This window comes from Suricata suricatta, chromosome 11, assembly GCF_006229205.1.
Source record: "Suricata suricatta isolate VVHF042 chromosome 11, meerkat_22Aug2017_6uvM2_HiC, whole genome shotgun sequence".
Classification (NCBI taxonomy): domain Eukaryota; kingdom Metazoa; phylum Chordata; class Mammalia; order Carnivora; family Herpestidae; genus Suricata; species Suricata suricatta.
In genome coordinates this window covers 5,648,887-5,660,127 of record NC_043710.1, presented here as the reverse complement: position 1 = coordinate 5,660,127, position 11,241 = coordinate 5,648,887, and the positions used below count along the sequence as shown (strand labels likewise).

Sequence of the window (11,241 nt, the reverse complement as noted above, 5' to 3'; positions counted from 1 at the left end):
ACACTTTAATGCACCAGCCCCAAGCATACCTGAGTCTCCTCACGGGCCCTGGAGTAAGAAGATACACTCCAAAGAGAAGGCAAAAGGTTGAGTAGGAATGGTTTCCAGAATTCCAAAAACAAGGCAACTCCTGGCTACACGTGGAGATGGTTTGCTCAGTCCTCAAGGGTGAGAGCTGGACCGGGGCTGCCAGATGCATTCTCTGAAGACGCAGGATGGCGTTTGGGTGCAGAAGGTGGGGGGACCTCTGTCTGCCCTGTGTGCCACCTCCAGGCTGGCTTTAGCGTTCATTAAAAACACACTTCTATTTTACAGTCGTCTTAGACTTACAGGAAAGCTACGAGGGCGGAACGAGGTTGCTGTGTCCCCTCATCCAGTTTCTCCTGTTGTTAACCTGGTGCGTTTATCTTAACTAACAGCCAGCCTTAACACGTTATCATAAACTGGGGTCCATATTTAACTCCCAGTTCCTTAGTTTTTTCCTGAAGTCTTCTATGCTTTCCAGAATCCCATCCAGGATACCACACTGCATGTAATCTTTTGGTCTGGGACATGTTCTCAGACTTTGCCTGACTTCGATAACCTTGACAGTTTTGAGGATACTGGTCAGGTGTTTTGTAGAATGCCCCTCAGCTGGGATTTGCCAGCACATCATATCAAGGGCACCTGCCATCACGAGGATTTGCCAGCCAAGGTGGTGTCGACTAGTAAAGTCACACCACTTCTGTGCTGTGCTCTTAGGAAGGAAGCCACTAAGCAGAGCCTACACTTAAGAAGGGAAGGGTTTTCCTCAATATCCAGTATTTGGAATTCTTCTAGAATTTAAACTACATCGCATCACTCACTGCCATGTCCTGGGACAGCCAGCGCGGACAGCCCCCTCAGTGTCACCTGAGGGCGTTTTCTTTAGCCAGGCTGCTGCCAGCCTGCTTCCTGCGGTTTATTTCACGGACTACTTCAAGCAGCCCTAGGAAATCAGTGCAGCTGCTACTTCCTTTTTACCAACGAGGAAGCCCAAGGTCAGAGGGCTCCCTTTCCCCTCTCTTTCCCAACTCGAACTCTCATTTCTCAGCCTGTACGTGACTTGAGCACGCACAGATATCTCAAACCTAGTATGGCCCGAACAGAACTCTTGATCGCCCTTGATCCTCGCCAGTTTTGGTAATAGCACAGATCCATCCTGTTACTTAAGCCAGAAGCCGCCGAGTCGTCCTGTGTCAGCGCAGTGACTCCTGGCCATTCTGCCTCTCAGACACCGTTCCCAAACAAGCCAGAGTGCCTTACTCCCTTGCTAGAGCCCCTCAGTGGCACCCATAGCACCCAACCCCTGGTCCATCGGGGCTGCACGTCCAGCTGCTCTCTCCCCACGCTCGTCACCCTCGAGCCACATCTGATCTTGCAGTAATCACATCCCACTTTCCCGCACCAGGCCCAAACACGTGGCTCTTCCCACCTTAAATGCTCTCCCCGCCCCCACAGAACTACCTCCTTTGCCTTTCGGGTACCCCCTCAGAGAGGCTTTCCCACCCTCCCTTCCCAAAGCCCAGGGGTTAGCCTCTGCCTGAGCCCTTTCTGCAGTCCTGACTTCACCGTCACCTGCACATTAGAACACATTAGAACGGGCAGGGACTCAGGCTGCATCTCCAGCACCCAGCACTCTGGCACATGGCAAACACTAAAAGGCTAGCTAAAGGGTTGAGTAAGGCATTAAGTCACTTGTCCAGTGCACACAGACTGGCTGAGAAGGAGCCAGATTTCCAACCCAGGTCATCTGACTCGACCATCCCTCAAGGCCCCACTCGGATCCCAAATTCTCAATCATATAACCTACATATGTTCCCGCTCTGGGCCAGTTCCTGTCCTAGGTATGATGATACAAGGATGGATACACGGCTGGGTTCTTACCTATGTGGGAACTCTGAGGCGATCAGTGAAAACAGACAAATAGATCATTGCCACAGAGCATGACACATTACAGCCTCGAATCCAGCCTGGGGAAAGGGGTATCCAAGAATATATCACAGAGGAAACGACACCTGAGTGGCATCTTAAAGATGCCGGACATGGTGGATGTTCTGGGCACAGGAAATAGCAAAACTAGAAGGAAGAGAATCTGGCTTACTCTCAGAATAGGCCTCATGTGGTTTAGCATGGCCGAAAAGCAAAGGGCATGGTGAGTGACAGGGCAGAAGAGAATGGAAGTGGCTAGGACACTGAGGAGCCTTGCAGCTCTGATGATCATTCTCTGTGCCTGAGTGACAGCCGTGCACTTTGTCCTGAGATCAGTGCAGAGCCAGTAACGGGTTTTAGGCAGAAAAGTGAACTGAGGGAATTTAGCAAGCTCACCTTGTGGCAGCAGATTGGAGGAAACAAGACTGAAGACCAGAAGAGTCTGGAGGGTGTTGCAGCAATTTCAAAAAGATGTGACAGAGACGTAGACTGTGGGAAAGGTAGGAGCGGGGCAGGAACATGGAGTCTGCAGTGCAGTTTAAGAGGTAGGACCAATAGGTTTAGGGTCAAAAGAGAAAGAGCCAAGGACAGGGACTGGCTGGCTGCTCTAGGTGAACAGGCAGATGGTGGTACACCCCTGGAGGAGGTTTGGGCGGGAGATGGTGGTTTTAGGGCAGGGGCGGTGTGTGCCGTTCAGAGGTTAGTGTCCAGTTGGAGTTGAATATATAGGTCTGGATGGAGCGCAAGGAAATGGTCTGGGTTGGATGAAGACTGGGGCTTCCTTAACACGTGGGAGAGCGGACAGGAGGGAGAAGGGGCGAGCACCCCTGGCGGGGCTGAGCGCTCTCCGTCCTGCCCGTGTAGGGCACCAATCACCGGCACCAAACACCCCAGCCCTCGCGTTCAGACACGCCTTTCCATGTGCTGCCTCGTTTATTGCTCGCTTTCTTCCCGAATGTGTTTTCCCTCCAACAACATCATAAGAGACTGTCCGACATTTCACATACTTTCTCCCCACCCTCCATTCACTAGCACAGGGTCACCAAATAGCAAGCTTGGTGGTGATAATAAATGAATGACTGCTAGTAACAGCGTCTGTTATGTACGAGGCATGATGTTAAGATCTTAACTCTGCTGTTTTATTCCGTTCTCTCAGGGACCCAAAGAGGTATTAGGAACTGTATTTCACAAATGAGGAAACAGAGGAAGTTACAGAGCATGCCCAAAGCCCCACAGCTGGCAGATGGAGAAACATGGCACTGCACTTAGCTAAGTATGACCCCAAAGCCTGTGCGCCCTCTCACTGAGCAGGGCGAGGACACTTCTAGTCTAGCTGAGAGGTCACAAGGCAGACAGGATGCAGATGTGCCAAGTGGCTGCAGGGACAGGAAGCAGGAGCCTCTCGGCGCTTAGGAAGCAGTGAGCTGCTCATCATGGGAAGGAGACAGGACCTTTAAGAAACCTCCAGTCTTCAGCACTTAATGTGAACCTGCTGACATGTCCAGGTGGATGATATGCTTGGCAGAAGTGCCCCCCAGAAGGGGAGGGGGGAAGTAGTTGCAAACAGAGAGGGGGGCAGACCCTAAGAGATCTTAAACACAGAGAACAAACAGCGTTGATGGGGGGAGGGGCACTGAGGAGGCCACTTGCTGGGATGAGCACTGGGTGTTGTCTGCAAGCGATGAATCATGGGGATCCACTCCCGAAGCCAAGAGCGCTGAAGACGCCATGTGTTAGCTAACTTGACAATAAGTTATATTTTTTAAATGCCCCCCAAGAAACTTCAAAGAAAAGTAGTGAAGCTGGCCAAAGCAAAAAGAATAAGAACACAGATTTCAATGGGATGGGAGCTTCTGAGGATCCAAGGGGAAGGGGCAGGAACAGTGGGAGTGATTTCCAGAGAGAAAACATTAAAAGTAGCAAGAGCAATTTGCCCAGGCCTGGGACGGGCAGGGGCAAGCTGATAAGCTCTGCGGAAAATGGCATCAGGAGCTGAATCACCACTGGGACGGACTCCTCCCTTTTCCTCCATTAACAGAGCACCCATCAGCAGCCTGGCATGAGACCCGCAGGGCGGGAGGAACACAGAACAGAGCAGGATAAGGAACAGTCTCTTCCCTGGGGAGATGCACAGTAGCATCCTCAGGGACAGGACTAAAGCCAAGTGGCTAGAAAGGTTGGACACATTCAAGATGAAGCACTGAAAGCAAGATAAGGCCCCAAGAACCTAGCAGGGCAGACCCCACCTTCCCTCCACTCAGTACACTGGGAGGAGCGGGGCCAGATGCCTAAAGGGAATCACAAAGAAAGCCCCAAAGATTGAAGGAAGCAGAAAAGCCAGAGCAAAGAGCCAGAAGTCATAAAGGGAGACTGGAAAAAGATGGTAAGAGGAATGTGCTCCTCTACTAGATGGAGGGAAAGCACAGGGAAGAAAGCAGGGGTTGGGCATGTGTGTTTGTGCTTGGCTATTTACGAGCCTGTAAACACATGCGCGTGGAGGTGTGCATGTGGCAGACAGGTGTCCACTCAGTGCCCCGGGAGGGACCTGCCTGAGGCTATGTTGAGGGCGTGTGCAACTGTGCTTTTGCGTGGGTGTGAACCGGCAATCTGACCTCAGTTCTCTTGACCTCCGCTCCATGCGGTCAGTCTGCCTTACACCCGGGGACAGAAGAACCAGACTAGATTAGAGAAGGACGTGGAGGTCCCTGGGAGCCTGAGCAGCCCAAGAACAGCAGGCTCTCTGAACACGTAGCCGCCTTCACCTCTCTGGGCCCGAGTCTCCTTACCTCCTTACCTGTAAAACAAAACATCTCAGCAGAAGCTCTCAACCCAGGGCACACAGTGTGGGCGCCACTGAAATTTTAAAATAATAAGTGCCCAGGACACACCCTTGCACAAATGCATCTCAATCTCTAGAAGAGCCTTCTAGGGGCACCTGGGTGGCTCAGTTAAACGTGGGACTCTTGATCTCAGCTCGGGTCATGATCTCATGGTTTGTGAGTGTGAGCCCCACGTTGGGCTCTGATGATGACAGGGCAGAGCCAGCGTGGGCTTCTGTCTCTCCCTTTCTCTCTGCCCCTGCCCTGCCTGGGCGATTGTGAGCTCTCTCTCTCTCTCTCTCTCTCTCTCAAAATAAATAAACAAAAAAATTTTTATTAAAAAAAAAAAAAAAGAGCCCTCTAATCAAGTCCCTTCACAAGAGATTCAGAAACTGGGTCTCAATAAAAATGACAAAGTGACCCTGAGCTTCAGATTCCATTTCCTCCCCCTGGAACTTGCTGGCAAGTTGGGAATGCAGTCATGATCCGATGGCGATGGCGTTTTCCTGCATGGCAGGTTGGATTATCACACCCTAGCCAGCACTCCTCTGGGAGAAAAGGCCAAAATAAGGGCTAATGAATATGGACCCCCAAACACCAAAGACTCCAACCTGCAGGGCCCTGGAAGAACACTGACCAAATGAAACCAACAAGATAAACAGTCTCTGCATGAATGCAAACAGCCTAAAAGATGAACACCAGACACTGGTCACAGCAGGAGCTCCTGGGGGGGGGGCCAAGAGCTGAAGGGCTGAGGACAGTGGTAGGAGACCAGGGAGTATAGTTCTTTGTAACTTGTATGTGCCTTTTGAAGTTTGTACCATAGAACTATATTAGCTGCCTTAAAAAGTCACTAGGAAAAAATAATTGGCAGAAGCACAGGATCTGGGATAACCCACTGGATATAACCAGGATGGACGCGATCTAGGTTTAGCTGAGCAGCTGACCCCGGGCAGATACAGTGTGGTGGCTGTCAAAATTACCCGGACTTGTGCCTTCACAGTTTGGGGGGTGCATTCTACTTAAGAGGGGACCATCCCTCTATGATCCGTGAAGTTCACTCCCTGTGTGGCTCCTCGAACCCTGGACTGAGCACCACATTCTGAGCAAGGTATGGACTGACCCCTAAAATATGCCCTGAAAAGAGAAATTGGCACGGAGAAGGGTCAGGAAGCTGGGGCAGGAGTGGGTAAAGGGATAGTGTTTGTCAGTCTAGGCAAGGAGAAGACTGGGTGGGGCACCACCGTCATCTCCAAACATCTCCATTGGCAAAAGAGAAAGAGGCTTTTCTTCCTGAAGAGAGCTTCAGTTTGGCGTCCATGAACACTGCAGGACGGTACTTCGGGGCTAAGGAAAATGTCCTAGCCTTCAGAGCAGTCTCACAGCAGAATGTAGTGAGCCCCCTGTCATAGGACATACTGGACCTAGAGGCGTAGGACCATCTCTCTGTCAGAGATGGGGCCAAAGGGGTTCTTGCATCCAACAGGACACTGAACCTGGTGGACTCCAGGTCTGAGCCCCCTGACTCAAGAACCCCCCGAACTCCTCGGGTACTGGTGCTGGGCCTCGGGCAGGTTTTGTCCCTCGGGTGGTTACCCTGCTGTCACTCGCTAGTGACACTGAGGTAGAAGCACTTGGGGCAGCACCAGAGAGGCTTCCAATCCAGGGCTGCAGAACATCTGACCAAAACCTGGGTCTGGAAGGCATTTGGCAAGGCCAATGGGTGCAGCCTTCCATCCTTTTTAAAAAACCAACATTTACTGAGTGCAGCTCTGTGGCTGGCCAGGGGCTACTGTGGGAGTGAACCAGACAGACCCGTCCTGGCCCATATTCGAGGGATGAGACAGAAAATCAACAAGAAAAATATCAGAAGGGAGAAATGCTATAGAGAGGCGGAACGGAGGGGGCTGCATGGGGGGTTGGGAATCAAAGAAGGCTCTTTGAGGAGGTGACATTTAATCTGAGCCCTGAATGACATCACCTTGCCTTGGGCACCCAGTCAACAAACAGCACTTGTGCTGTTCAGCCACAGGGGCACGAGTTTCTGTTTCAGCAGATGCCCAGCTGCCCTTTGCCATCATCTTCTCCCTTAGGGCCAGAAGGCTTTCCCCCAGAAAGCAGCCCTAAGACACCGCGAATCCCACAGGGACATAGTCCTGAAAGAGTCGGGTGAGGGGCATAACCAGTCTCTGAGACAAATGAGCCTGGGGTGAGATCTGTGAGACGCAGATAAAAAGCAGTGCTCGCTTCAGTGCATGTTTGTGAGCATTAAACGAGTAAACGCACTTAAAGCATCAAAGCGTCCGACACACAGTAAGCGCTCGAAAAGTGGCAACTACCCCAATAAACGTCAATAAATGTCAATACATCATGTCACAAGTCTCTGAGTCTCTGGACTCGGAGGAGGCCAGGCCTTCTTCCTGCGCCTCGGTGTCTCCCGACGTCCTCTCTGGCTGTGGCACTGGGTGCATTCAGACTTTTCAGGCTCACGATCTCCCGAGCCTCTCTCCACATCCCTGCAGCCACAGGAAGGTTTACAGTCGAGGAATCCAAGGCGGCAGGGGCGTGGGTGGTGGCAGCTGGAAACCGGTGCCCCAGGGGAGCCCACGCCCCGCCCATCGATGGCCCCGCCCCCGTCCCCCTCTCAGCCTGGAGCAGGCCCGGCTTGCACGCTCCTTTAAGGCAGCCTGCGGGAAGAGAAGAGCGTGTTTCGCCCCCTCCGACGCTGCCGAGGTAGAGGCTTCACCTTTAAGGCGGCGAAGGGACTGCTGGGAAGGCCGGCGGGATGGAGGCGGCGGGACCGACTCACGGCTGCCGGTCCGAGTGAAGCGGGGCGGGAGCCGGAACCTGAGCAGGAGCCCGGCGGGAGCGGGAGGCGCAGGTCTGCGCGGGCCGATCCGGCCGGGAGAGTGGCCTCCGGGTCGACCTAGGGGAGGGGTCGTCGTGGGCGCGGCCTGTGGGAGAACAGGGCCGGGCTGCTGGGAGGGGGCGCGGTCCTGCGTGGCCGGGGGCGGGAGTTCGGCCTTTCCAGGGGAGGGGTCCTCGGGGTGCTGCGCCGACCTATGGGGAAGGGTCACTGTGGGCGCGGCCCCGGGTGGGGAGACTACGTAGCAGCTGAGATCTCAAGCTCCTTTAGGGGGAGGGTCTCCCCATGGTCCTCCTGCCCTAGAGGAGGGGCTCTGTGGCTCGGCCTGCCAGTTGGGGAAGGGGCTCCCGGGGTGGTTGGAGCTGGATCTCCTTGAGGGACCGGGGTCTCCGTACGGGAGTGAGCCTGCACGATCCCCGTAGGACCGTCCTCCGGTGTCCTGGCTAAGGGAGTCGCCGGGGTAGTCCCGAGACTGGGCCGCCTAATCCGGCCTGAGCCCGTGGTCTGGACCGAATCCGGGTCCAGCCTCACCGCATTGCGTCTCCGGGCCGAGACGTCCTGGGCGCGCCCCCTGTAGGCCGAGCGCGGGCACGGTACGGGCTGCCGGCTGGGGGACCCGGACACCCTGGGGACCCAGGCGTCCGGGGACTGGAGGTGTTTACCTAACCCGGGGCGGACGGCGGTGTGGCCCCAGGCCCGGCACCCGCCTGCCCGCCTCCTCGCCTTTACAGGCGGCACAGCCATGGCTACGATGGTGCTTCCGCGGGAGGAGAAGCTGAGCCAGGATGAGATCGTGCTGGGCACCAAGGCCGTCATCCAAGGCCTGGAGACCCTGCGCGGGGAGCATCGCGCCCTCCTCGCTCCCCTGGTAGCACATGAAGCCGGCGAAGCAGAGCCCGGCTCACAGGAGCGCTGTGTTCTCCTTCGTCGCTCCCTAGAAGCCATCGAGCTGGGTCTGGGGGAGGCCCAGGTAGGCTGGTCTGGGATGCCGAGGTGGGAGGTCAAGGGAGGGATGGGGCCTTCCAGAGGAAACCTGGCCATGTAGGAACAGAATCTGAGCAGGGAGCCGTGTGGCCTCTGGAGCCCCCTGGTGAGATTCCAGTAATACCTGTTGAAAAAACAAATGGGCTTTGGAGACCCCAGCTGTGACTTGCCTCAGGAGAGTCTGATCATCCTTTAGCCTGGACACAGAGGCCTGTGCCTGGCTTCTCTGATGGGTCGCAGAGACTGAATGGCATAGGAGAATAAAAAGGAAATCCTTAAGAACCACCCCCTCCCCATTCATTCTCTTATTTGTTCCTTCACAGGTAAGTTATCAAGTGCCTACTATGTGCCAGGCAATCTTATGTGCCAGAGAGACAGATCCAACAAGACAGACAAGTCCACTAGGGAGAGAGTCAGAAACACATACACATTTGTTACAGATTGTGATAAGTTCTCCAAAGAAAAGAACAAGGTCTTGTGATAGCTTATAGCCGGAGGTATTATTTACTGGCCAGGCAAGATTTCTGAGGAAGTGATATTTAAACTAAGGCCTGAAGGAATGAACCAGCCTCCAGAAAAGGGAGGAAGGCGAGAGGTTGCATGTGCAAAGGCCCTGAGGCAGGAAAGCTCTGCTTGTAGTGGAAGAATTGAGAGACTTGTCTAACCAGAGCATCACAGGGAAGGAGAGGGACAGAAGAGGCCTGTGGAGAAGGCAGGGACCAAATCATGCTGCACCTTATTAGTTTGGGTTGTATTCTCAGGAAAGCAAGAAGCCTTTAGGGGGCTTTAGGAGTCAAGAGACACAGTCTGACTTAGATTTTGAAAAGTCCTTTGGAGCACCTGGCTGGCTCAGTCATTAGAGCATGCGACTTGATCTCAGGGTTGTGAGTTCAAGTTGCACGTTGGGTATAGAGGTTACTTAAAAATATATAGATTTTAAAATAAAAAATGAATAAAAATTCCCTTTGGCTGAGATGCGGAGAATGAACCTTGGTGAGTCAAAGGTAGAGGCAGGGAGCAGGTAGTTCAAATGAGAAACTGCTGGAATTCAAGTGAAAAACGGTAGTTTGGACTAAAGAGGTGGCTATGAAGGAAAAGAGAGGGGACCCGGTTTCTAGATGTTCTGGGGGCAGGTCCAGCAGGACCCGGGGATGAAGTCAGGGAGAGAAAGGAGGGCAGAATAACTCCCAGATGCATGGTTTGTGCAAGGGAAGGGGATGAGAGAGCCTAGTTGATCGGGGTTCTGTTTCGGTCCTCTGAAGTCGGGGCTGCCAGGACCAGATGCAGCCGGAGATACGCACGAGGCACTGGGGTAGAGGAGGAGCACACACTTCCTCCGGAGGGAAGAGTCTTGGCCCTTTCAAATCTCGGCTGAGACGCTGCCTGTTTCCGTGAACCCTGGGCAGGTGGTAACATCACCCTTTCCTCGTCTTTAAAATAAGGATCATGGCATCTGCTATATATACTTCCAGGCTGTGTAGGGAAATTTTCAAAAATCTTGTGGTTGTGAAAACACCTGTCACTTATGCATTTGCTAATGAACTAGAAAGAGCAGGGTCCCAGCCGGCCGGCCCTCTGGCAGGGCAAGGTGCCGGTCCTTCCCTCCTTGGCCAGGTGGCCGCCAGTTGCAGAGATAAACACACAGGGGTCCCCCCCCTGGTGTGCAGAGGCACGGACGCAGACTGGTAAGAGGGTGGCATGGAGGGAGAGGAAAGCGCCTTCCTTTCATGGGGCTGGGAAGGGTGGAGAAAGAGTAGAGACTCTGCAAGGCTCCAAGGCAGGAAGAGCCTAGAAGCTCAGGAAGAGTCATAGAGGCTGGAGGGAGGGGTGAGGGCAGAAGCTGAGGCCTCCGGGACCCGCAAAAGGGCAAGGGCTCACCTTAGCGGAAGTAAGGAGGGGGTATTCCAGAGGCCCTTCAGCCACTTATCAGCGTTCTTAGGACGTCGCCAGCCCTGGAGCAGGGAGCCATGCTCTCGCGGCTGCGGCACCAGGGCTTGAGGCCACGCCCCAGGAGAGGCAAAGGAAGAGAACGGCACCCCAACAAGCCGCCTTCGGGGTGAACCCAATGAGTTGGGAAGTGGATTTTTTTTTTACATTTACTTATTTATTTTGACAGAGAGAAAGTATGACTGGGGGAGGGGCAGAAAGAATCCCAAGCAGGCTCCACACTGTCAGTGCGGAGCCCGATGTGGGGCTCGAACCCACAAATCTCAAGATCATGACTTAAAGCGAAGTCGGATGCTTAACTGACCGAGCCACTCAGGGAACTGGGTTTTTAATGCAGAGGACTAGCTGGAGGCCCAGGAAAGTGGATGGACTATCTCATAGTCCAGCAGAGCCAGCCTGGGAGCCCAGGGCTCCTGGCCCCAGAAGGAAGGAACTGGGGACGTCCCCAACGTCCCGGGTTTAGGTCTTGGACTAGGGTCCTTTTGGGGCCTTGCGAGAACTCCACTCCCTTGGTGAGCAGCCCTGTAGCTCCTCAGAGGCAGGGCCAGGCCCCAGTACCCCAGGAGGCCCAGGCCGGGGGGGGGGGGGGGGGGGGGGTGTGGACAAGGCTCTAACCCTCACCCTGGCTGGCCGGCACAGGTGATCCTGGCGCTGTCGAGCCACCTGGGGGCCGTG

At 54.2% G+C, this 11,241-nt stretch overlaps 1 protein-coding gene across 1 annotated transcript in view; it reads left to right on the top strand.

Annotated features, from left to right (window-relative positions):
• The first annotated feature begins 7,523 nt into the window (after nucleotides 1-7,523).
• KLC2 (kinesin light chain 2) overlaps nucleotides 7,524-11,241 on the top strand; it is a 10,067-nt gene continuing 6,349 nt past the window's right edge. Inside the window, exons 1-2 of the mRNA XM_029915367.1 lie at nucleotides 7,524-7,650; nucleotides 8,330-8,605. Of these exons, the coding sequence (XP_029771227.1) occupies nucleotides 8,378-8,605 (228 nt within the window). The 5' untranslated portion in view covers nucleotides 7,524-7,650; nucleotides 8,330-8,377. The remainder of the gene's footprint in view (nucleotides 7,651-8,329; nucleotides 8,606-11,241) is intronic.